General features: G+C 30.0%; 3 protein-coding genes across 6 annotated transcripts; 2 read left to right on the top strand and 1 right to left on the bottom strand.

Moving 5' to 3' along the window:
* The first annotated feature begins 17 nt into the window (after nucleotides 1-17).
* Nucleotides 18-8,729, top strand: LOC126843814 (lysine-specific demethylase 3A-B). 2 transcript variants are annotated; one of them, XM_050581616.1, is made up of 6 exons: nucleotides 18-190; nucleotides 291-461; nucleotides 1,081-1,157; nucleotides 1,419-3,145; nucleotides 3,238-4,104; nucleotides 7,908-8,729. In XM_050581616.1, exons 2-6 carry the CDS (start codon nucleotides 400-402, stop codon nucleotides 8,109-8,111), a joined length of 2,937 nt encoding a protein of 978 aa, XP_050437573.1. In that variant the 5' UTR covers nucleotides 18-190; nucleotides 291-399; the 3' UTR covers nucleotides 8,112-8,729. The 2 variants fall into 2 exon arrangements, with proteins under 2 accessions (XP_050437573.1, XP_050437572.1); XM_050581615.1 differs by having other exon boundaries at nucleotides 18-461.
* A 254-nt stretch (nucleotides 8,730-8,983) lies between these two features.
* LOC126843170 (E3 ubiquitin-protein ligase RNF216-like) lies at nucleotides 8,984-14,929 on the bottom strand. The gene is made up of 11 exons (XM_050580532.1): nucleotides 14,468-14,929; nucleotides 12,514-13,091; nucleotides 11,657-11,834; nucleotides 11,493-11,573; nucleotides 11,313-11,428; nucleotides 10,720-10,807; nucleotides 10,135-10,313; nucleotides 9,940-10,050; nucleotides 9,593-9,742; nucleotides 9,263-9,507; nucleotides 8,984-9,181 (listed from the first exon to the last, which is right to left on the bottom strand). Exons 1-11 carry the CDS (start codon nucleotides 14,504-14,506, stop codon nucleotides 9,144-9,146), a joined length of 1,803 nt encoding a protein of 600 aa, XP_050436489.1. The 5' UTR covers nucleotides 14,507-14,929; the 3' UTR covers nucleotides 8,984-9,143.
* A 2,838-nt stretch (nucleotides 14,930-17,767) lies between these two features.
* Nucleotides 17,768-27,506, top strand: LOC126843171 (uncharacterized). Of its 3 annotated transcripts, none has more exons than XM_050580533.1 (11): nucleotides 17,768-18,068; nucleotides 20,289-20,385; nucleotides 21,032-21,140; nucleotides 22,054-22,264; nucleotides 22,360-22,526; nucleotides 23,291-23,459; nucleotides 23,530-23,699; nucleotides 24,718-24,841; nucleotides 24,912-25,115; nucleotides 25,208-25,435; nucleotides 26,633-27,506. In XM_050580533.1, the coding sequence occupies exons 1-11, from the start codon at nucleotides 17,957-17,959 to the stop codon at nucleotides 26,782-26,784; spliced, it is 1,743 nt and encodes a 580-aa protein (XP_050436490.1). In that variant the 5' UTR covers nucleotides 17,768-17,956; the 3' UTR covers nucleotides 26,785-27,506. The 3 variants fall into 3 exon arrangements, with proteins under 3 accessions (XP_050436490.1, XP_050436492.1, XP_050436491.1); XM_050580534.1 differs by lacking the exon at nucleotides 17,768-18,068 and adding an exon at nucleotides 19,812-20,096; XM_050580535.1 differs by lacking the exon at nucleotides 21,032-21,140 and having other exon boundaries at nucleotides 18,046-18,068.
* Nucleotides 27,507-27,669: the final 163 nt, after the last annotated feature.

Genomic DNA, 27,669 nt, shown 5'->3' with positions numbered 1-27,669 from the left:
CTTATTTATGCGGGCCTACCTTTGGATTACGGTTGGAGTAACGTGATAATATTATTTAGAACTGATAAAGAAATAGATAAGTAACTTAGTGACATTAAACATTTTACATTTCTATTAACTAATAGCCATTAGGTTTTTAAATAATGAATGATTTTTCACTGTCTCGTAGAGAATGTAATTAACCGCGCGTGTAAGTGTGTATGTGTGTGTGTGTTTTATTTTAATTTTAATATTAATTTTATCAACTAGCGTCTACTGTATAACATATTAATTGTAATTTCCTATCATAGAAAATGGTGAAAACAAGAACGTTTTTATTATTACACCTAATACATAATTTGAATACTTTATGCAGCAAATGATTTTCGCTTTACAATCGTATTAATTATATCGTAAATAATGCTTCAAGTCAAAAAAGAGTATATTGGAAACTGCAGCAACCATTTAGAATACGCCAATGGGTGAGTAAATGGTTATGTCAATTTATTTCTATTCAGCATTTGATGGAATACTTAGCATGCTTATGTATCATTTGACATTCATTAGTGCAACACAGTATTATGTGATTTCAACCTCGGCACTAGGGGTACCCGGTTTGGTTTTCGCATCTCTGCAAAACATATATTATCTGCCACTAACTATTTAATTATTGATTTATTTTTACGTTAGGATATTTTATTATTTTAATCATTAAATTTGAACAAGATAACTACACTAAGTATTTGCTTCAACTATTTTATTGTAACTAAATTATGAGTTGATATAATTTCTGAGAATGCTTCTCATATCGACTCATCCATGGTATAAAGACGTAAACAACAAATTTAAATTAATTATATAGAATTAGAATTATTTGAACAATTTATATTAGCCTAATTCTTTTTTTACCATTTATCACATTTATTGATCCACTAAATCTCAGCTCCCTAAAATAATTAAAACTTGTGTTTTATTACCTAGGTGCTTTGTAGTGGGTGCCAAAAGCGGATAGTGCCACTTTGTCGATATTGAATAGCTCAACAACACGATATTGACTATACTAATGTTATGATTATTTATTTATGGTTATTATTTTGACAGATTACAAGTTAAAGAAGAGTTCCAAAATAAGTCAATCGTTACTTCATTGTCTATTAATCAGAATACTAATAACGAGTGTAAGTTTGATAATTTAAAAAAAAATTTTTTTATATATTTAAAAAAAAATGTCAAGTTGACAATAATCAGCGTTTTTTTTTAAAAGTTTAACCCAGTTTTTTTTGGGTAAATACCGAGTATTTGTTGGGCTTCAATAAGAAAACCCAATGGATAATCGATATTTGGGTTTGGTTTTTTTGCCAACTTTGATCAATTGCAACAATAACATAACAGCTATTTCAGAATAAATTAATAATACATGTTTGGTTATTTTTGGACAGGCGATGTTGTGGTAAAAAAAGAAGGTCGCAATGAAGTATTGCAAAACCCCAACTCACATTCATGCAACTCAAAAACTAAAGACAATAGCTATAAAGAGAAAGTGTTTGTTTTTAATTACAAATATTCAAATGATAACTTATTGTCCAATGCAAATTTAAAGACATCAAAAGGTACTGAAAACAGTTTTGATCGATCAAATATTAGCGAAAAGACTAAAAATATTACCAGTACTGCAGATTCACAACAGTTAAATGATGAGATCAGTGATTGCATTAAGGCTATCAATAGTGATGTATCTACTGACAAAGACGATATTATTTTGGTGGATCACACAGTTGAAGACGATTCGTTGTCTAACAATTATAGTCCAAACCCAAATCGTAAAAGAAAAATGATACATTCAAAAAGGTCTTACAGTAGCAGTAGCTGGGAAACGGATAGTGATAATTCTAGTATCAATAAAAAGAAAAAACTGCCAAAAAACAAGAACTTGATCAAGTCAAATTTTCGACGACAAAAACCAATATCTGGTAAAGAACTAGCTTTAGGCATTCCCGATATTTTTACTGATCAAGCTGAAGATGTCCTACTATGGAAAACTACTTTGGAACGTTTTTTGCAAAACTGTTTGTGTTTGAGTTTACCGCCAAAAATAAGTAAATGCATTGAATGCCGTCTATATCAATCAAATACAAACTTGACCAAACGTGATTACGATAGCATTACATGCAGATTTTATGCGTTCCGTTTATTACGATTTACAAAAACTGGTAAATTGTCTGTTGCTGGATACCTAGACCCGTATAAGGACCTCAGCAACTTGGAGTTGAACATGTGGTTACCCGATACAAACAATGTACCTGAAAACTATGATGTGCAAGTATCTATAAAGGTGTTGGAAGACGCTGGAGGTCAATTTTGTAAGTTTGTTCAAGATGAAAATGAAGCGTTACGCCTAAATTGGCCAATAAAAAGAAAAAAGCGCAGAGTAGCATGGAAAAAAAATGTAAACGGAATTCGAGAGATGTGCGACGTCTGTAAAACAACAATATTCAATCATCATTGGGTTTGCGGAAAATGTGGTTTTGTGGTCTGCGTCGATTGTTACAAAAGTAAGCTTCTCAGAGTTCCATCACCAGACCCATCGAATTGTAAAAAAGCCGGAGATAGAAGGAAACGAGATAAAGACATGTGGTTGTATTGTTCCGATCAAGAAGAACATCAACTTGATCAGTTGACCATCACTCAAATACTCGCTGGGGATTCGTTAAATCTTATGTCTAAGTACATGCACACCATTTGCTTCAATCATAAAATACGTTTAAACTGCGAGTGTTTACCGAAACCAGAGATATATGCGTCTCCTGTCGATTTACGTTCTATTAGTGATATGTGTATGAACAATGTGTGCAGTAGTTCAGATGAAGAAGATGAAATAAATACTCCAGCCCTAAAGAAACTATTGAGCAAAAAATGTTTTGCGTTTTATGTTCAAAATAAGACTGAAGAAGATGAGATAGTTAGTAGTACATGTAGTTTAGGAGATCCTTTTATTAACAATGAAGTTGATCAAGTCAATAAATGTATAAATACCAAAGTATTACCTATGCCAAAACTTTCGTTGTTGACTGATAATTTAACAGATGTACCTCATATGTGGCTGTGCGATGGACGTTTACTTCGTTTACTAGATCCAATGAACAATGCCAACTATAATCTATTTCAGGTGATTGTAATGTTAGTTAGCATAAAACAAACTAGGTTCTTATAACACTATGTAATTTATAATAATGTGGACGTGTTTGATTTTTTTTACAGAACCAATGGAAACGAGGACAACCGGTAATGGTGAGTGATGTTGGTAAAAATTTGTCTCCCTCGTTGTGGCATCCTAAATCGTTTTCTCGCGATTTTGGTGACCACATAAACGATTTGATCAATTGTGCCAATGGTAAACTCGTTCGAAATCAACCAATGCGAAAATTTTGGGATGGTTTTGAAAATGCCGCCGAACGATTATACGACAACAAGGGTAGTTCCATGTTGTTAAAACTTAAAGACTGGCCACCATCGGCTGACTTTGCCGAAACTCTTCCGGATAGATTTCAAGACTTAATGAATTCTTTACCATTAAAAGAATATACCCACCGTAATGGTAAATTTAATTTAGCATCTCGTCTTCCTGAAGGGTTTGTTCGGCCCGATTTAGGTCCAAAAATGTATACGGCCTACGGCAATGCAGGTACAAAGTGTAAACTTTTGGGCACAACTAATTTACATTTAGACATATCTGACGCAGTTAATGTTATGGTTTTTGTTTCCATTACGAAAAATTGCAAAGAGCTAGATTATAACTGGCACATTGAGCAAGCGCATCAAGTAATCGAAGAAGCCGGCTGTGATGATTTCACCAAACAGCGAGTGTATGAACACGGAGAGATCCCCGGTGCTTTATGGCATATTTACCATGCGTCAGATGCTGATTGTATTCGAGATTTATTAAATAAAGTTTCCATTGAGCAAGGAATTTATCCAAAAAAACATCATGATCCCATCCACGATCAATCTCATTACTTGGATGCTAATCTTCGAGAAAGATTGTTTAGAGACTATGGAGTCAAAGGCTATCCAATTGTACAGTGTTACGGTGATGCGGTTTTCATTCCAGCTGGAGCCCCCCATCAGGTAAATTTTGTTTTATCTAAAAATGTATAGGTCTATAAATTTCCCAGTACAATAAACTGTCCCCATTCTTTTAAGAGTTGGTAATATTAAACTTGATCCCAAAAAATATCAGGAGGTTATTATTTTTAAGCAAACCTCAGGCTGGAGGTAACAAAATTTAAAAACATAATATATATAAATATAAATAATAATTACCAACACCGGTACAGTGGGGACAAAGCATATTGAAGAAAAGGAGGTCAGAGGTCTACAAGAATTGTTATTTTATCTCTTTCAAATAAACGCTTTGATTCGAATCTGTAGATGGTAGAATTGTATATTATACATCTGTAGATATTTGCAATATATAATATCGATAAAAGCATTGTAATGACAATAATGTGCTTAGTCGAAAAACGTTTATTACAATTTAATTTTTTAAATTTGCGTTTTATTTATTTAAACGAAGTATTTTGGAAATTATCACATATGGGTATATTAAGCGCAATACGCAAACACAAACTACTTACTTTTTGAAACAGCTCCACGATTCGTCAATTTGTGAAGTACACATTTTTTAATATTGTATATTATCAAGTTATCCTTCGTTAATTACACCTTAAACATTTATTGTCAAAAAAGTAGAAATTTACGACATAACCCAACAATTGGGCGACCACGTGCGTTACTGCTGCCGTAGCATAACTCAACCCTCATAGACCTCATCCCTTGCACCTTTGTCACCATCCCAGGGTTGCCATATCAATTTTTAGGCTAAGCAATGCCGTCCGATATAGTGAAAACGTACGACACATTGTCGTATATATTTGATAAACGGCAATTTTTTTCATTAAGAACTCTTCCACGTATTTGTTAAATCTGTTCACTAAAAGGTTGGACGTATGTTTTATGGGAAAATTCCAGATAGAAAAAAATATCAATAATTGTTTACTTGCTGTCGTTAACTGAATGAGTTTACGAACAATATGACATCCCTATTTAGTAAACTTCTAGGGTTATAAACTACTAGTTGCCTCCCGTGCCAGGTAGTCAATATTTTCCATCCGAGTTGCCTCCTAAGGATATCCGAATTCCCTTCGGTGGCCGTTATTTCTTATTGTAAAATTGTTGGTAAAAAAGTACTAGTTGCGTCCCACGTTAGGTAATAAATATTTTCTATCCGTATTGCCTCCCAGGAATATCCGATTATAAAAAATGTTGTATTAATATATATATTTTTTTAAATTATAATAGTATTTTATCTTAAATAATTAAAAATTTGGCAGTACACAGATTGCAAGTACGAGTATGTAAAACTATAAAAAAAAAAAAAAAAATACTGTATTGTTCACCTGGCTAAAAGGGATCATTGCGAGGGAATTAGGATTTAGCTGATTTTAACTCAATCTTCATCTGTAGCTAATTAAATAGTACAATATTATCGATTTATTTGATATGGTTGTACTTAAAAATAGAAAGTTCAATAATTGTTAGACATAAAAATTAAATATTAAGATATTCGTGAAGTCAATTAGAATATACGCAATACAATTACCTAATAATATGTTCCAGAAAGATTAGTGGTACAATACAAATTAAATATGTACAAATTTACTTATAAAAAAAAAGTATATGTAATACCCAGTTTTTATTTCAAAACAAAAAAACACATTTGATTAAGAATAATTAATTTGTAATTTCAACGAACTGAAACCCTAATTTCAAAAAATATTTTTTTATAACCTCTTCCGCGTGTTCTTTGATCTGCAATTTGACCGCATTCTCAGAGTATCTACTTACCTTAAGAGACTGGTTAGTTATTTCATTTTCTACCGTTTCTGCATCCATTGTAGGTATTTGATTAAGATCAATATTATGAGTTTTTTTTGGTAGCAAACAGTATTTCTTCATAAAACGTAACAAAACCCATTTTAATTGGTGGTGTACACGGTTTTTTACTGTTCGAAAAAATGCAGAGAAATCTTCATCGACGTTCTCATGATATTTATACGATTTTAGGTTAGTCTTTATATCTCGAATCTTAGTTATGCTTTTTATAAGTGATTCTATATAGTTAGGGATACCATGATATTTGCTAATTGTTTGAATCGGGTTTACTAAATAAATCATTGCACATAACATGTGATCAAACATCCGTCTACTATTTTCAAATTGTTCCAGAACCGTGTTAAAGAGTGTACAGAATTTGCAATAGTTACCTGGTTTTACTTTAAAAACCTCGCCTAATCCATACGAGATCTTAAAACGTGATCTTTGGATTCGTTCTCTTGCTCTCGCAAGTCTTAACTCATTACTACATTCGTCCATAATGCGTTTTGTCAAATGTATGAACTTAACCATAGCAGTTCCATACACACATCCCAACAGCTTAGTGGTTATGCAGTATTTATTTTCGACGTTTTCTTCAGTGACGCTAAATTGATTGGGTTCTTTTGAGGGTATGTATAAATCTATTCCTGAAAAAGAAGACTGAACGCGTGGTTTATCGCGATTTATGACTTCCACGTGATTGAGCTGACCCCATCCAGAATTTTTTAGAAGTGTATTTAGTAGGTCGGTAAGTTCTTGATCATTCGACAAACACTGGCGTGAGTATGACGCGAGTAAGATTATGGTTATTAAGAATAAGAAATCCGTAGAAACGTTAAAAAACATTTTACCAGTATAAACTATTCGTGTTACAGTGCAGTACAAAAAACATTTATGTAGAGTTGCATTTATTCTCAAACAAAAGGCTCTATGTTAAACGGTTCACTTTTGGTAATTGGAAGTGTGTTTATTTCTTAAAAAAATGAAATAAATATGTTTAGTGTATATTTTTGTTATTTGTTCATTTGAAATATATTTCTTTTATTCGTTAACACAAATAATGACAAACTTTATTTTTTGTGTTTTACATTGAAAACATCAGCTGCCATTTAATTGTAAAGACAACTTTCTTGTAGCAATAAGTTTGTTAAAATGCAAAAACTACAAAAATTATTTTATAGAAAAATAGTTTGTATTTGGAATTTGTATTTTTGAATTATAATTTCATATTACGATATAATTGTGTGGCAATAATACACAACTAGTATAATCTTAAAATACAATTTTTTTAAAACACTAACTGTTTTTATTTTCCAAAATTATATTAGAACTACTAAAAAATTCACAAATTGTTTTTTCTTAATCTTCTGAAATTACTATGAATTTTACTTTAGCTTTGTGATCAAGCAGTATTTTTTTCGACAATTTTCTTAAATGACATTCAATTTCTTGGGTTCTTCGGAGGCTATAATTAAATCTATTTCTGAAAAAGTAAGCTGAATGTATGTGTTGTCGTGATATTTGGCTTTCAGTAAATTTAGGAGACTCATCCATGGCCACTGTAGAGTTACAGTGGTACTCAAATGGAAAGCTGTTATTTTACACATAGTAAAAATTGTATATTCTCTAAGATTTCTGAATTTTTGCAGTATCGCCATACTTTGTTCGCCATACTTAGTTATAGAAAAAATAACCATTTATTCGGGTGCGTTTTAAATAATTTATTGTGCTATTGTTATTTTTATTGTTATATAATACAGACGGTGTTTATTAAGTTAATGTATGTCGTATAACACTAATGTAGAACTACACGTGCAGTTTTATATTGTACTTAAGCTTATTATGCCATGATTCAACTCCTCCAACACTTAATATTCACAATCAAAATTCTGTCCAACCCGTTTCTATTTTTCTTTCGTCGTTCTTATGTACAGTTTATCAACTCTTCCGTCGCCTAATGACTCATGATTAACTTTAAAACATTTTTTTTTCAGGTCAGAAATTTACATAACTGCATCAAAGTGGCTGAGGACTTTGTTTCGCCGGAAAACGTACACCATTCGTTTCGCATGACCCAAGAATTTCGTGATCTTACTGACGGCCATACGAACCACGAAGACAAATTACAAATAAAAAATATCGTTTTCCACGCAATCAAAGATTCTCTGTCAGTACTTATGAAACAACACAAACAGTAATCTATTTGTTTTTTTTCCCCACTGTAGACTGAGTTGAAGCCCATGTTAAATATTATTACAGTCTAATTATAGTAGTGTTCATTATTTTTATTTTGTTAATAAGATTAATTTAAAAAAAATCTGTTTTACTGTTAGTTTTACTATACATTTTTTTTAAATATAAATTTGTAAATTTACTATTATTATAATAGATACTATCTTTCGGTTTTCTTGCTACCTCAACATGTTTTTATCTAGCATAAGCTTTGTTAGGGAATGATATTTTCAACGTACCTGCACTAACTATATTAATGTTTAATTATTTGTTACAATTACTTAGTATTATTATTAATACTACACCTTAATAATGTAACTTTTGTTGATTACATTCAAATGTATAAATTGTACAAATCAAATCTCAAAACTCAATTGTTTATCAATTGCCTCGAATCGCATCATAAAAAAAAAAAATGTAATTTAAGCGATTAACCCAGTTTAGAACTTATGATTTATATCGAGCTCGATCTGTGTACAAAATCAAATAAATGTTAACGATTTGCTTTAAAAATTTTAAAATTGTATGCTAACCTTTTTTTAGTTTCTATAAATTCAATTTTAGTACAAATTAATTAATTTTTAATGTCGCACAGGAATATAATTTTCCTATGTAGTCAAACTTAATGACCATTTTCCTACTATATATTATAAAAAACATTTTTTTACCAATAGATTGAAAAATAAAATTTGTTTCATAAACTATTAAAGTTTTGAATTGCTATACACGAGTTAAGTGTTTGTTCCTTACAAAACACCGATGACAAGTTTCATTGGGAAATAGCTAAGCCAAAACATAACTTTAAAGTATATATTCAAAATTTAAAAAAATAGTGTTTTATTCAAAGTATAAATGTTATAGAAAAGAAAAAAAAAAACTTTTTTAATATTATAGTTATACAAGAAAGCCGAGGATTGTTTAGGTAACAATCAACTCTTGTGAGGTTACTTATATAAGATAGTAACAAATTAAAACTATTATTTTATGTATTACACATATTAGCGTCTTGCTTTTTTTTGAGGGGGTTCTCTGAATCCTATAAAATTAAAAATATATTTATTAATAAATGTATGGTTATTTTTTTGTAATTGAAAAATGCTTGTACTCGAAAACTCACTCAAATCTGTTAACTTTTTCACATCGTCTTCATTTTGACCAATCACCGTAGCAACTAATCTATTGACGTTTAATGCAGATATATACTTGGAACTCGAAGTCTTTTTCATAACTGGTAAGATTTTATCGATATCAATATGTCTCAATAGTTCAGGCTGTTTTTCTTTTAGCTCGTTTATAATTAATCTAGCAGCCGCCTCGACTGCGGTAGCGTGAACAATATTTTCGTCTGTGTACAAAGGACACCTAGATATCGAGTAAGGCAAGTGCGTGAATAAATACATTATGTCATGTTTGAAAATAATTATAAAAAATACACGTAGACACTAACTTGTTTTCTTGTACTTTATCATGATAAAAATGTTCGTATGTAGGCGGAATGGGTTTTCTGCATATATAGCACATTATTTTGCCACAGCTACACGTCATTTTGTTACAACCGTCTTCCTTGACAAACTTGCGATTGCAGAAACTGCACGTTCTGTGAACATGCATGAATATACAACGGTTAATTTTTATAATAAGGGTGACATTGGTTTAAATATATGGCTAAATGAGCTAAATAGACACTATTTTGTCATGTTACATTAGTATTTATGCACGACAAACCCGCTGACATTTTTTTTTGTTTTTTTTTACATAATATATTGGCTTTTATATTTTCATGTAATAAGTCACCTTATAAGGACTTCAGTCATTTTATTTTCAATCATGGTCCTGACTTTTACTTCGGCGCTCTTTTCTATTTGGTCACATTTGTACGGAAAATGGCTTTCTTCTCGACATTCCCTATTAGCATAAATATAAATCATATTTGTTAATAATACATAAAAATTCAAATAACTGTAGCCATTAATCTAATCACTGTCTGACCTGCATGTTTCTTTTTTACACTCTGGATTTAAACAGCTAACGATTTTATGGCTAGGAGAGAGAATAACTGAATAATCACAAAAAGCGCACGTATCAAGTCCTTCAATTTCGGCCTCTTTGATTTCTTGAGCTTGTTTCAATCTAACTATACGTTGATACAGCTTTTCGTCAAGTATATCCTATAAGAAGGTTGTAATTTTTATCAATTGAAAATAAGCCTTATACAAAATAATTAATTTTATCAAGTCAAAGTAATATTTAGAAAATACTAATAAGACTATATCAGTGATAAATGAAGCAATACCAATTCAGTTTGAAAATTGATTTATTTATTAATGTTGAAAAATAATCTAAGAGAAACTCTAATTAGTATTAATTTAGTATAGCTTATGAGAAAAAGTTTACTTTGCATTAGTAATTAAAAAATAGTAAGTTTGTAAGTAAGAAAAATCAGAAAGAAAAACAATCAAAGTCATAAAAATAGAGAATAAAGACAAAAGGTGTTTTAATCATTTAATATTGTAAAATAGTTGTAAATTTTACTTCTTCCATTGTATTTATCAATAGTTATAAATAATTTCTTACTTTCAACATAACTAGATTAAATTCCTCATCACAGTTTGCAAAACATTTCAGGCGCAATTGATTTCCGCCAACAGCAACTTCTATTCCTCTAAAAAAAAAAAAACAACAACAAAGGTTAATCGGTTTTTTTTTTGTAAAAGTACACATGGTTTTTTTTTATTTTTTATTTTGTAAGCAAATTTATACCCAGCTGTGTTGAAATATATTACCGCTTTTAAGTTGCAACATAACATTGCTGTCAATAACAACTAAATAATTAAAAACCTTAAAACAACTATTAAGTTGGCTAGTAGTGTATCTAGGATTTTTTCACAGGGGGAGGGGAGGATATACAGATTTTAACAGCCATACCTATTCAATATAAATATATATTCATATTATTATATACATGTTGCATGTAAATAAAAATTTGAATTTTTAACTACAAACAAAGTCTAGTTTTCTTAAGGACAGCGAAAGAATATTGAGTACTTCATCAGATGTGACTGTTATATTTTAAATTATGTTTCAAATAACCTCCCTGGCCCCGGAGGGAGATATAACCCCCATAAATACACCACTGAAGTTGGCCATAGTAAAAACATAATAATTACTTCTTGATGCACGATAAACAAAATAAATGGCGGCTCGGACAAAGACGTATTTCACTGACTAAAAGTTCATCATTATAACAACATTCGCAGGTACAAAGCTGGCCAACAGATTTAGCCTGTAAAAAAAAAAATTTACATTAAAAATTATGATTTATGATACAAAAAAATAATATACACTACCTCTTCCACTTTGAGCTTGTAAACAGTCTTTTGGTTTTCAATATAGTTAATTATTTCGTCTTTATGTTCTAAATAAGCTACCTAATAATAATATAATAACATAAAATCATAAATAAATACACGCGTGGTGTTAGTAATAAAATGAAATGCTTCGCTGTAGTTACTTCTTTTAAATATTCTATATCGTCTACTACTTCGTGTAACACTTCAGACGATGGTTTTCTTTTGCGTTTCAAAGTGTTAGTTTTCGGGTCATTCGCTAATGCATTGTATGTGCTTGTTAGATTATTGCGGAACGAATATAGTAATGTCCGGATTTTACTTAGTGCTACGTAGGGAAATCTATAGGCAATCAAATTTCATGCACAAGAATTAAATAAAAAAATTCTGGTAATTTTATTCAGAAGTAAAAAAAAAAATTTCTATCCTAAAATTATGCAACTCAAGTTAGTAAAATTTACTATTATTGTTAAAGGGGATTCCATGCGGTCTGTTTTTTTAAAGAGTTTTCTATAGGCAATATTAAAGATAAAAGTGGTTTTAATAAATTTCGACCATGTTAATTAATTTACCGAATTTTTTAAGCTTCAAGGTTATTTTTAATTTATATAATATTTACACGAGTGAATGTCATTTTGGCTTATTTTAGACCAAAAAGCTAGACAAAATTTCGGCTACTTAGGATAATCCAATTTCAATCTTGTAAAGAGATTAAGTTCTTTGGCTAATTTACTATGCTATGTAGGCAGCCGATTTCCATTTCATAATTACAGTTTCTTGTAATTAAATTAATTAAATTTGCAATATTTTCAATATTAAAACTCAATTTTTTTATATAAAAAATCAATAATTTGTTTCTTACATATCCTAGTAGAGTTGCCAAAGAACAAAATTATAAAAATGAAATTTGACCATTCTAAGTAGTCGGAATTTTGTCTGGCTTTGTTGGTATAAAACGTCAAAAAAACAGACCGCATGCAATCCCCTTAAGAGTTATTCAGTATCTAAACTTTGGACTTACTTTGTACTTAAATAGGTTACAGATTCGTTGTACCATCGTCTTAGTTCAGTGTTTTGTGTACTACTTTCAAAGTAATCAACAGGGTTTGGACACATACGTAGAAAGTCTTCAATCTTAAAATCTGTTGTCAAACTTTTGATTATCTTTATATTTTTCACGCGATCAGTATGCTCTTTAAACTTTGGATAACATTTTTTCTTGGATGTTATTTTTTCGATGTATTCATATAAATGTTCATGATTAAATACGTAAATTTCTCCGACAATATCCAAAAAAATAGGATCAGCGTCCTGGATTATACCTACTAAATTCTTTGTTAATTGAGTAGCGGCGTCGGATTGATTGAGTTTAAATTTATTCAATTCAGCTTTTACATTATTCAAATTGTTTTGAAATAAGTCCAATTTGATAATCAAAAATATTCGACATATATCGGGATAGTCTTCAAGCAGTCTTAAAAAATTGTATGTATACTTTTTATACAAAACTTCCCAGCCAAAATCTAAGAATTTCGGGTAATTAATGCATGAATTAAGACTTTTATAATCAGGCACTGGTGGAACATCTGGTACATCAATCTGGAACAAAATAATAATAATTAATGTCATTATATCTAAATAATGACACCCCGGGTTTTTAGCGGCAAACCACACCACGCGGCGACCGGAGAGGACCAAGTTAGCTATAGTGCCTCTTTCCCGTTCAATAATGCCATACGAGTATTATTAAGCCATACGAATAAATAAATTATATCTAAAGAGAGACATCGACAACAACAAATCTTCAACATATTATACACACATACATACATTTTTCAAAATTTCTTTTGAGAAAAATTATAATTTTTTTTGTATCGCACAATGTACAGCTTCATTATGAATAAAAATAAAAAGACAGTAGCGATAGCATAGTGCACAGGTATGCTGAGAGAAGTTTTTGGAGAAATTGAATTATGTAAGACAATAGATACCTACCTAATAGCTTCTACGTGTTGTGTACAAATATCGAATTTAAAAATTACAATTTTGCAGCTAGAAGCCATTGTGAAGTAAATTAAACACATACGATACAGTACTATAAAGTAGTTAACGTAAAATAATAAAAAATACACTTAAAACACCAGTGCACTGTGGCATCACTATTTACTCATCCAACAATGCATAAGTATTAGTAGCGAGGCCAGAGTCTTAACCGGGGGAGACAACTAACAATATTTTACTAATATTTTTGCCCAAAGATTTGTTATTTATATTAAATAAAAGTGGCTTCACATTGTCTTATTGTCTTCTTTGACATTTCACCACTCATAAGTTCCTATTTATAAATTGAAGATAATATCTTAATAAAACTGTTTTAAAAAAAAATATTATTACAACATTTTAAATGTAAAAAAGTTCAAAATTTGTTTTAATATAAAATTAGTTTTTTTTAAATTTATGAGATATGATTTTCCAATAATTAAGGGAAACTTTTAATTGTATTAGGTCATTTTACAGTTTCCACCAGACTATTTTAAAATTGTGATTTTGCTACAGAATGGGGTTTTTCATTTATTGTTTTATAATGTATAAATATATATTAAGAATGTTAAAACTATTTAAGTATTTCCTCTTTATCTATTAATACCTGCTACATCTATAGCTTAGGAATAATATATTATATTTGTAACGATATGACAAGTATGACGTAAAACAATTTATAAAACAAGACAACAATATACTTGAAATAAATTTAAAAACCCTTAAACACTACTTAAATTTTGCTTTTTAATATTAAGTAGAAGTATTTGTATATAATCGGAGAGTATTTTATTGTGAAAGGTCAAAGACAAGAAAAGATAACATTAAATCGAATTGACACAACATAAATACTATTAATTTCGTAATAATTATTTTTTACATACTAACAATATCGTTAAATGATTGTAATTGTTTAAACTAATTATTATACTCACGAGGTCAGAGCTTTCGATTTCCATCTTAGCCGTAGTCATAGCACTTTCTGTCAGTTCTGTATTGTTAGTTAAAAGTGTATGCGGGTATGTACCCCACTAGAACGGTTTTGGTGACATCACGACAGCGATATTATTTAATTATAAAATGATCGTAAACATATTAAAATACTGTAACGGAGATACCCACCAAGGAAACACGGAAAGTTTTAAGTTAATAATAATAACAATAACAACAAAATATTTCAATATTCACATTTTTGTCCAAAGACATTACATCATTTTTATCTAGAAACTGTTAATAATTATATTAATCAATAGTTATATATCTTCACCATTTGGGGTTTTAGACATTATCAGCTGTGGTTGCACAAGTGATGGCCGATGGGTATATTATCTCGATAGACGATTTTAAAAACGCCGGTGCACTTGCCACATTCAACTAACAGCAAAAATCATTATTTTTATTTTTAATTTGTATAATGTGAATTGTGATGGATGATGATTTGATATGATATAGCCCACGTGTTCAGCTTCTGCTTATCATCATAACATATGATATCTGTGAAGGGGATCGGCAGCCAAGGTTATTAGATTACCTAACCTTAAATCGGCAGTAGCTGTCGTTGGTGGGTTCTTATGATAATAATTTATATTATCAATTATTCATTAAAGGTTGAAATTAAAAGACCATCACATATAATGTATGGTATCAATAAGGATTGCTTTTTGTCATGTAATTTAAGTCCTATGGAGTGAAAAGACAAAAGTGATTGTCACATAAAAGAAAAATATAGAAAAACAATTATTTATTTAAAGATGCTACCAAGGTCCACCTTGGGTGCTACACAAAAAAATTGGGGAGTACATGTATGATGTCATACAATTGTAAAAAATAATAAATACCTGTTAAAATATTTATTTTTTGAAAAACTGACTCGTTTAACTTCTTAAGCTTTTTAGGTAGGTACTAGGAATTTATTTTCAAATGTATATTATTTGCTACGATATCGTGTCTCCACTAGATTGCATATTATTAGTAATTGTATAGTATATTATTAATAATTATATATTAGATTAATATTAATTGTTTTGTATTTATTTATGAATATAATATACCAGTACGCTTTTTCTATATAAAATAAATACTTAACAACTATCATCGAAAGCGGAAAGTCTCATTTCAGAACTCAAACAAAACAGAAAATCCAAATCTGTAAAGAAATGGGCTGATGCCTGATAGTAGAGACTAGAGGGGTCCGAGGGTCGATATCGTTAAAAAGAGATAAAGAGATGTTAGGGATACCTAACACATGTTAGGTATCCCATGGAAAAAAAAGGAATATGATAACACCCGATAAAGATTTTTTTATTTTAAAAATGTTTGATTACTTTTATTTAAATATCTTATTTTAATCGTTTTTCATAATAGTATAATAAAGCATAATTCGTTGTTGCAAAATAAAAATATGCAAACATATATAGGCGACTCTGAAAAGGCCTAACTACTGTTAACTGTTGTGGTTAGAGGCTGTTCGGACTGTGCTTGGTTTTTTTTGCTTCAGCCATTTTTCTGGTATTAGTTTGCACTGATTTTTGTTTTAGGTTTGTGAAAGAGCTCAGTTAACATTTCAGTGACTGTAAAAATGCTAAACTTTTAGCATGATTACAGTATTATAAAGTTTTTCTCAAGTTTTAGATACAACTGCATTTTTTAATTTTCTTTGTTACTTATACTTTGTTAACTAAATTTAAAAATTGTAATAACGATTTTTTGATATTCATATAGTATAGTTTATTTTTGTAAATCATTTCCTAATACGAGTTCCCATATGAATACATTTTTGATAATTAATTCACAAAGTCTATTATTTACCTTTGTTTTTAGTTGATTTTTTTTTTACATATCCTAACAAATTTCGTTGTATTATATTTTATTCACTATGTAATTTTCTGTTCAATTCATTATTTATGAATAACATTATTGTTTGCATATTTTGTACTTATGATTTGTACTACATTGTTAAAAAAAAATTTGTCATAATATTAACATGGAAATATTTTACCGCTGGGGTCGTTTTTTCATACAACTTATTTTTCGTTTATTACTTATTGATTGTTTACTAAATTTTAGTAATTTTGTATAAACTTATTTATTTATGAATATACATTTTTTGGTAATTCATTACTTTTTACAGGAATACAATTATTACATTTGTTTAATGATTATTAATTCAGTTAGTTCTAACCCAATTAGTTATCCATAATTGAGGCTATTATTATGCACTGTGATTTTTTTTATATTTAATACATAATAGGTATAGCATGAAAGAGGAACTGAAAAAGTATTGATTTTACAATACCTAGTCAATATTTTTTAATTTAGATGCAGATGTGTGAGGGATTTTCACTCTCAGACATACCTAATAACTTATTAACGTTATATTTAAGAATGTTGTCAAAATCTTTTAAAATTTAGTATTTAAATTAAATTTTTAAGTTTTTTATCAAATGTAGTTATACTCAAATCAGTTTTTATTATTGAAATGTATAAAAAGAACTAAAAGTATTCTTTCTTTAGAGGTCTTTGAAAAAAACATAATCCGGGAATAATAATTTAAAAAAAAAACATTTTATAACTACTGCACATCATACATTTTTAAAATTGAAAAAAAAAATTGGAACAATTTTAACTTTCTTTTCAAAATTTAACGTTTTAAAGTTTTATTTATTTACAAAAAATTCTTAAGCATATATTTTTTGTAATTTTTTTAAACCTTTGCAGAACTAAGGTGTCGATATTATTATAACGGATTACCTACATTAAACTTTATCAACACAATCAGAAACAGAACAAAAAAAAATCACAATTACCAAAGTTAACGCAATTCACAGCTGTACATTTAGACAATGGAGAATCGCAATCATTATCTATACAATAATATGGTAGAAATAACCACTATAGGTATGTTTTTTTTTTTTATAAATAGGTACCTAGTTTATATTTTAATTTTGTAGCTTTTATAAAACATTTTTAATTGTTGTGTTGCGTTCAGAGAGTCAGATAGGTGTATACGTAATTTGTCGTCCAAAGGATTGAAGGTGAGTGTATTTAAGTTGATCCTGACCGGTACGGTATTATTGTTATATCATTATTATAAAACATTATTAACGTGCATGTGCGGTATACCTACTGTATAGGTCGTCTTTCGTTTGAAAAATGGTTGGAGAATAGTAGTGTCATGTCCTACTTTCGGATGGCGGGTACCTATAACGCGGTCCAGTCTCCACTCTCCGTGTACCTACATATTACCACCAAGTTTCACTCAAGTGAATTGTTGTTCTTACTCAATGTATTAACTAATCGTCACAGTGCCAGTGCCGGCCAAACATAATCGTATAAACCGCAATAGTTTTAGTTTACCAACGAAAAAAATATAGTATCTGTTTCTATAATGCTTTTGTTGAGTTCGTAATAATTTCTGTGCAAACATGGCAAACGAAAACCACGTATTGTGCGCTTGTATGTTTCGGATATCCATTCTGATCGGTCTCCTGTCTGTAGTAGTCACTATAATATACTATACGCCAATACCAGATTTCGGTAAGTATGTAATATTATACTGTATAAATTGTTTTAATATAGGCGAACAGGTGGGACCGTTTTTTGCAAATAAATGCTCAAATGAAAATGTTCGGATTAAATTTAACAATAGAACAAAAATTAATTTTAACTGCCTAACACGATTAAATAAGTCATATTATGATGTTAACGCGGATTACAAAATCAAATAAAAGACGCGCTTTTTTGGTTATTTCTAGAAAAATTGAATTATATTTACATTTTCTCCGTCTGTCAAAAAATGTTTCACGTGACCGGTGACAATTATACCAATAAATAACTTTCTTAAGAAAAAACTGATTGTGAAATTTTTTATTATATTCGATTAGTATTAGGTGTAATGAATCAATTGTTAAACCGACGATAAATAATTATATATATATACATCAAATTTTCAGAGGTGTATCCATAGAAGTAAAATACATTTTTATGTTCTATTTATATAACTTATTTTATAAATAGATATTTTTCTATTAGCTGCTTAAGTTTTTTAAAAAAGTTCGATATCTTGCATTCATATTTATTGTATATTATAATAATTGTTTTTTTTTGCAACGTTTCTTTTCTTTAAATATAAAGCAAATTCTCGAGTTGTTAAAATTCGTAAAGCATAATATATTGATTTTAAAACAACTAACAATAAAATATTCAAGTTATTATTAGGATTGATATCTGTAATATAATAGAACGATACATGGACTAGGTACAATAATTTATTATAGAACAAAATATTATTTGTTTTAGAAGCCTATATAGATATTTTATAATAATAATTAATAGAGACTTTTTTCTTAATACAATAAATGTACCTTGGCTTTTGTGGTTTACCCCGAAGGGATCCGTATTGTGGATAATGAATGTACTAGTGTGCTTTTGCCAGTGATAATTAAAATAGGTATTATTGGTAAGCATTTACTTCCAAGTACATTGTAACCTTGGTTTTATAACTATACACAGTGAGGTTACACCTAGTGTCAAGATTAATGGCAGAGTCACTCTGAGTCACTTCAGAGTTACCCTGGTTTAGACATAAAGGTTTACTAATGGGATTTCTTAAAAAAAATTACACGTCTTAAGCAACGTTAAAAAAATAATTCAATTATTTAACAGACAATAGTTAATATAGTGTCATAGTTATGTAAAATGTACTTACCGCATAATTATAAATTGAAAATTGAAAAAAATAACCGTTTAACCGAAATATTAATTTAATAAATTTAATCAAAGTTTATTTTTTTTCAAAGGAAGGGAACATACAAGTATAATTAAACCTTCGTAGACTGTCTTTGGGACATTTCAAGGCTGTATTTTATTATTTTCATACAGCTTCAGAGACAGCTGAAATGTATAATATAAGTGTAAATAATTTAAGAAATTACTTTCTTCGTACAGTCCACAAATCAGGTTTAATAACTAATTTATGATTTGATTACCAAATGAAACGTTTGTGCACTATGAAGCTGTCGAGGTAGACATAGAGAATAGGTAATTATTATTTTTCGATTTCTTTGACGAGTACGTTTGATATAATACACTGTTTTCTTTTTGGTATAATATGTATCTATATTATACCTATTGGATATAGGTGGGCGACTGATTTATATAGTTACATTATATTAGATGTATAGATATATCAGAATAATAATACGACCGCAAATGATTATGCGTCGCGAATTGATCTATTATATTGTTATGTATGTTTTATTACTATAAAAAGTGAACTGCCAACACAATATGCGTTTAAAAAATATTTATTAACACTGTCGAGTGAAAGTCATGGGTATAATTGGACAATAAGTGGAAAGTGTCTAAAAGGAAAAACGGACACTGGCTATGTGTGTGATATACTTAGGTTGTTGGGAAGAACAGTTGTCATTTGTCGTTGGGAGCCTGATGAGTGATTAAGTATGGGTTCGGTAAAACGGCTTAAAGGATTCGGTGGCAAATTTTCAGCCGTATTAGGTGTAGCTACTATCACAGGGATTGTTCTGTGGAACACCAAGTTACCAGGTATGTAAGCTAAAAGTTTTCAACAATAAGTCTTTGTATAGTCTATACAAGACTGTACAAAAAACGAATTGTCAAAAACGCTATCCAGTGCGAAATGCATTTTGTTAATTCAATAAATTTTATTTTGCTAAAAATCTAGTTACATGTTTGTTTATTTTAATGTATAATGGTAAACAATTTGTTTGTCTTTAGAATCCTCGAAAGAAAACTGTGATAGAGAATGCCACGAACTCGAATGGCCGCTAATTTGCCGGTACAAAATCGTTTTAGAAACTCAAGGCGCTCAAAGGTGAGTGAAAAACACAAAAACTCATAATTATTTTCATCAGATAATGATCTAATCTATAAATTACATTAAAAAGGCTTATCTCGACAATGAAAAGAAACGCTTAGTATGAACTAAATGCTTTTCTTGTTTAAAAATAATAACAACGTAAACAATTTCTCAAGTTTCATTTTTTTATGCTTTGACAAGAAGCTATAAGGTACAAATTCATGTTATTTAGTTAATATTCAAATATATCTGGGTATGTCAGAAATTTAAATACCATTCATTCGACAAAATAAAATAAATTAACTCTAAAACTGAACTTTTCAACTTCAATTGTTGAACTTTGACGCGTCACAATTTTGTTGTGGCTTAATTTTTTTAGCCAAACCTTTTTTAATTTTTCTTATAGACATACTATAGAGTACGTCCATAGCTTGAAATTCAGAATTCGTCTTTATTCATTAATCAAGTCTGCTATACATTTTAATAAAAATATAAAATATCTAAATAATTTTAAACCAATAATAACATTTTATCTCAGATAAATAAATAAACAGTTTTTTAATCAATTATAATGTATAACCTGAATACAAGATTTTAATCAATAGGTACTCTTTTTTAGCTATGTTATAATCTTGATCTAATTAAATTGGTCTTTTTTTAGTAATTATCAAAAATGTTTACACAATCAAACGAATAACGATGTCTATTGTGGCAAAACCTCAAATAAAATTATTACTGCCAATAAACAATACCCCGGTCCGACAATTAAAGTAAGTACATATAAACAATGTAAGCCACGAAACAATGTCTACATAATTATGCCATTGAGATTATGCAATTATAACACAATATAATAACTTACAAATTACAATATAATATTATTAAAAGAAGGTAATAAGACGTGTTAACTGTTAGGTATTAATTATATACCAACGCGCTTGTAACATTCGTTGTTTTCTACTTAAATTAAGATGATCGATTAGATATCTTTTTTACTAACAATGTATGCCAATGCAATTTGATCAAATAGTAGATTTAACTATTTTTCGTCTTATCCCATACAGGTGGTACTAATCGTTATATATTGTTGTTAAGAACATCCGTCTACTCTTTCGGTATACCTTTATAAACTCCGCTAGGCGCTACACATAAGCTTATACGTAATTTAAACGTTTCTCTCCCTTTTTTATATATACCAGAACAATCTAAAACAATTATTTCACTTTGCAGCTGCTATTGGCAACTCTTAAACTGCGTTTTGCATACTTAATGTATTGTTCATTTGTTATTGTTGTTTTAAAAATGTATTGAAATAATACAATTTTTAAAATCCGAATCAACATGAGGTTGAGTTAAACAGTCGAATATATATTTTAAGAGTAATTTTCTCCTGACAGTCACGTGCACAGTAAATAATATTTAAATAGAGTACTAGGTAGTCAATGTTTACTTTTCTGTTACACTAGAAAACTTATGGTAACACTTTTTGATTGAAAAGAACAAATAATAACCATTCAGAATTTAATATGTTGAGTTATTAAATTTTATTGATTAATTAATCATTTAGGCTTATTCAAAAATCAATCACTTAAGTATGTACAAGATAGTAAACTTTTAATTAAAATTGCATCATACCTTTAAAAACACATAATAATTGAACAATACAAATAATAATGTTCACAGGTATGCCAAAGCGACATTATAGTGATAGATATTGTAAACCGAATACCAGGACACAGCTTGTCGTTACACTGGAGAGGTCAATATCAAAAAGAAACGCCGGTAATGGACGGAGCACCGATGATTACACAATGCTCGATATTGCCACACACTACGTTCCAGTACAAATTCAGAGCCACTGAAGCCGGTACTCATTGGTGGCAAGTGCTATCTGGTAAAGTCCTCCCGGTCTTTGTTGATATTTTTAATTAATTCAATATAGTTATAAAAATATACGAAGTATTAATTTGGTGTCATCGATACCCACAGGGGACGAATTAACGGACAAATTGTTTGGGGGATTTGTGGTGAAACAATCAAGACGTCAAGATCCTCATTTTAATTTGTATGATCATGACGAAGATACTTTGTTGATTGAAAACGCTGCTGAGAACGGTACATACGCAATGCGAGTCAACGGAATTTTATTGAATACAGTATGTGCAAAGATTTTTTTTTTTTAAATGACAGCCATTGAATTAGATGTGGTAATAAGTTTGAAAGTTACATAAATTATCACTTAAGTGCTGAAAAATGCTTCGATTCTGAATTAGTATTTAAATCGATTCAGGGTCAATAAATTGTTAACGGATTATATATGTAATAGACGTTGGAAATTGTGATGTTTTGATTAGAATATAGGTCAAATTATTTTTACCCTTACCAATTAAGGTAATAAGTAATCGTAAGGCGTACAGCTCTATACTAGGGGTAAACAAAAAAAATGTGTCCAGTCACGATATTATCAGTTATTAAAATAAATCGATACATCAAAGCGGAGAAATGATAAATCAGTTGATATGATAAGAAGGTGATAGGAATGTTGAAAGTCAGCTAATAAGATATTACAATATTATGATGTACCTTAAAAAAAACGATTATTTTTGTTTTTAGAGAGCCTAAAGGACTTAAAAAGAGTTTGAACTTTCTTAGCCCCACTCCCCTTTTCCCTTTACTTACACCAATATGAATTAAGATAACTTTATTTTTTTACCTGATCATCCATACAAATTAAGTATTTCATCTTGCCAATATTACAGTAACGGTTTTGTCAAGTTAATGTATAGTTTTTATACACTTTTATAAGAACAATATAATTTTTAAATAATATATATTTTTACTCGATAGTATTTAGATAATATACATACAAATATACACAGATAAAATTATAACTTAAGTATTGGTTTTGGTTTTTCTAAAGTCGATGACGGTAAAGACCAACTCTAGATATAGATTCAGAGCGATAAATTTCGGTGGTGATTTGCGGTGTCCACTTCGAATAACAGTCGACCAACACTATTTAACAATAATAGCGATGGATGGCCACGGAATGGAACCAAAAACCGTCAGTGATCTGGAAATGAAACCTGGTGAGAAAGAGTAGAATTATATTATGTGAGTATACACGGTGAGATTGTCACGATTTGTTTTAACTTTTAGATGAGACTTTGGATTTTGTCCTCACAACACGCCAAGGCAAAGGCGATTTCGACATGGTTTTCGAATCCGTTGGTCGGTGTGTGTACTTGAATCTCACCTACACGATGACAATAAACTACAATTCATCATTAAACGACATCATAAATGATATGAAAAATCCAATTCGCAACGTACGTAAATAATTGATTCATCGATGACTAATAGTTTAGTATTTACATAAAAAATGACAATAAAGCCCGCCAAATTTGTACATCATTAGGTATAGCTGGTTTAACAAAAGATATTTCTAAGACCTGACCACTGAACTCAATATATGGAACGCGTATTCCGGTTGAAAAATGTCCTTACCTGGGATGCAGCCATTTTGTGTACAATTTCATAGAAAGTAAAAATGCTACGTCACTTTTCCATGATATGTATTAAAATGTTAGGTTAGGTGATGATAACACTGTCATATATATATATATATATATATATGATAAATCATAGAAAAAACAATAAATATCATGGACAAAACAATAACGGTACACAAAATGGCAGCCTCTTACCAGGGGACATTTTCATAAGTAGCCGATTATAGTCAATACGCATTTTATATATTGAGTTCAGTGGTCCTGACACCAGAGTGAGTGTGTAAAGACATTTTAAAGTTCTTAATTTTATTACATTCGTCTTATCCTATACAAGTAGGGTTGGTCACAAAAATTCTCTCTATCTATATTTATCTATTTGTCATCAAATCTCTATTTATATCATAAAGTGATTTTTTTATAAAGTGCATTTATTTCTTCTTCGGAATACCTTTTACTCTGAGTTCTCGACATCATTAAGCTTTCTCAATCTGTTCTCTCTCGTTTTATCTACTACGGACGCCACTCTTGAACCACCTCTTTAGTACTCAATTAAAATTCCTAATCCCTCTACATGCTCTTTTGAACATAACCAATATTCAGTTTCTTCTATTTTTTTTTTTTACTTCTCATTAAACGCTAATTTAGAGTTCTATTTTCAACACTCACAGTCCCATAGTTACTATATCGTTAAATTTTTTTTATTCTCTTGTCACTAAACTTAAACTCTTAAAGTATTTTGCCTAGACCTATTTATCCTCAAGTCATTTCGTCACTACGCGTCGCTCCATTGCTAAATTATAAACAAATTTTTACGTTTTATAAATATGATATCAAGATGAAGGCCGAACTGTCGAATTCGCAGACAACTAGTTTGTCGGCATTACCTCACGAATTATCTGCGCCTTACATCGAACAAACCATTTATTTAGGATTTTCAACCGTCAAATATCATTTTGGAAGTAAGCGTGGTTAACTGTTTAATGCATTATCCGGTATGTTAAAATATTATTTTTCAATATCTGTGTACAGCAATGTGGTCAATGCCGAATTTCAACAATATATCGATGGTACTGCCGTCCGAGCCGCTGCTTCTAAATCAACCAGAAGACATTGACGTTTGTGAAACTGGGCTTTTGCCTAAAAGATGTCGACCAGAGCATAGGTTTTGCGAGTGTACGCACATCGTCGAGTTACCTTTGGGATCTGCCACAGAACTGGTCCTCTTTGACGCAGGTAATTTGACACAAAATGATAATTTGTTTTCCACAATTGATAGTATAGTGCAATTTGGATGTATCCATAATTGAATATATTTTGTTCAATAGGCACAGAAGATAGAACGGGCGAACCGCATTCGTTCCATCTTCACGGTTACAGCTTGCACGTGGTTGGTGAAAAGCAGAAGGCATACGTCCGTTCTGTAGAGCAAGCAAGGAAACTGGACAAAGCCGGAAAGTTATTAATAAGGACACTCGACAGCTCCTTACTGAAGAACACGTTTTCTGTTCCTCCCGCAGGCGTAACAGCAGTGCGGTTTATTGCTGACAATCCTGGTAATGTTTCTAAACATCCAAAGACTTAAGACTTGAATTATTGAAATTGGCACTTAACTTGGGCTCCTGGGCAGCGTTCAATTATTACGTGGCAAACTTAAAACAGATAAGAGGCAGGGGATCTCCTAAAATTCGGGACTAGTACACCTGGGATTCCTATTAATCTGGGCCTGCATAAACCTTTGATTCCATATCTCTCTCAGCTGTCACTACTAACTGATAGAGCCATTATATCTAAGAACGGACAACGGATGGCGTTATATTAAACTACAATTAATAATATTGTTCAGAAGAAATTGAATAATCAAGATCTCGAAGGCTTAGAAGAGGATTCCTAAGGATTACGGGGTTTTTAGGGATAATAACCAAAATTTATAATTTTTTGGGATTTTCTTTGCCGATTCCGAATTTAACCTCAGATTTATCGGATAATCTGAAACTATAAAAAACGCGTTTTGTGATATTATGTAAAGTATGTCCTGAATGATTTTCTAAAATGTATTTCTACGCTCCTAAGTTTTTATTTAATGTTTAATTTTCTCCAACTTTTTTTCTGGCCTTTACTGATCTGTCAATTCACAATCATCGTTATTTTCACCTTACCTAGTTTAATGGCTGTATCACCTTACATTTTTTTCTCATCTATATTTCTGCTAAATTCTTTGTTTTGTTTTCTCATCCGTCGCCCAGCACTGGACCAAAATGTGTTCCTTCTCTTCCAAAGTCATATTCTGCATATTCTCTTATTCCTATTGATCTTTAGTTCATTATCATATTTAAATATACTAATTAGGTAGGTCCCAAGATGTATATTTTACTCTTGAGTAATTAAAATTTAAAAAAGTTTACAAGTGGTTGAGAGGATTTTATGTAAACGTATATTTTGTTGATGTGTTTGTGAATTCCCGACAGTCAATATTTATATCTCGCCGGGACACAATACATTTTAAATTTGATATTATAATAAAAGTTTTTATTTGAAAAGCCAACCACATTAAACTATCTGTAAAACGTTAAAACGGGGATGCGTATACTTTCCAGAGGTTTTATATTAAAAACTTTTTAGAAAGAGATAAATTACAAACTTTTCCGCGCGGGTAGTCCCGAAATAATATTTTCGAGAAAAACGGGTACTAAAATGTAAAAGGTTTTATGCATTTCGCATGATATTTTAATGTTTTTGATTATGTGTTTTAGGATTTTGGTTGTTCAGGAGTGAAAAGACGTCGGTGTGGTCAAATGGGTTGTCGTTAATTTTTAAAATTATTCCTTCGGGAAGTTTCCCTCCAGTGCCAGAAGATTTCCCGAGATGCGGAAATTTCATAGGCCCGGATTTTTTTTTAGCTTAAGTTTTAATGTTAAAAACCAAAAAAATAATCGTTACCGCTATCGATTGATCTCCAACATTATTCAATAATATATAAGCTACAGCCTACCGTCATTATTAAATAAATAGGTAGATGTTTTTTATTTTACTTGGTATTATTGTCATCATCTCTTGTTAATTTATAGGAATATTTAATTCGACCCTTGTTAGCTATAGTCAACGTTTTGGTAATTTTGGTGATATAATATTAAATTCCGATTTTAAACATTTTAATTAAAACATGCATGAACAGTGAAAACAACTGTAACGCTTTTCTACAGTCTTCTGTATTAAAACCATTTGTATACTACTGATTGCACGTAGCTATGATGATATTGCATAATATTAGTTGTTAGAAAATCGTTTAGTTCTATAGTTATACATATATGACTCTTATGCTCTTTAAATTATGTGTGTTCAGAACATGCATATTTCAAATGAATGAAATGACGCTCAATTAAAATAGATTTTTTAACTATAGTTTTGTTTATTAATATTATACTGTTAAAAGGATTATGTTTAAGTATTATCATTTTACAAATGTATACTATGTTAAGCTACATGTTGAGCTACACTATTAATATTTTATATATTAGATTATATATAATCTGCGGCAGGTAATCGCCTGTCTTTCCTACACCAAGTTATAATATTATTTATTAATTTGTATGAAATAAACAATAAACAAATGGTCGCCAAATTAAAAAAAAAGGGTTGTGCTTATTTATATTAAAGATTACCTCCCCAGTGGAACAAAACGCTTGTATTTTAATTTTGTGGTCGAATGTCACAAAACATGTCACAACTCATAAATTGGGTGATTTGTTTGTGTTATTGTCATTAGAGTAATTTTAAACTTGTAACAAAA

This window comes from Adelges cooleyi, unplaced genomic scaffold (genome assembly GCF_023614345.1).
Source record: "Adelges cooleyi isolate 19-005CV unplaced genomic scaffold, UGA_ACOO_1.1 ACOO_flye_CR_arks_rails_tigmint_CR_PRNA_574, whole genome shotgun sequence".
NCBI classification, from domain to species: Eukaryota; Metazoa; Arthropoda; class Insecta; order Hemiptera; family Adelgidae; genus Adelges; species Adelges cooleyi.
The sequence above is the reverse complement of the archived record's forward strand: the minus strand, read 5'-3'. Positions and strand labels throughout refer to the sequence as shown.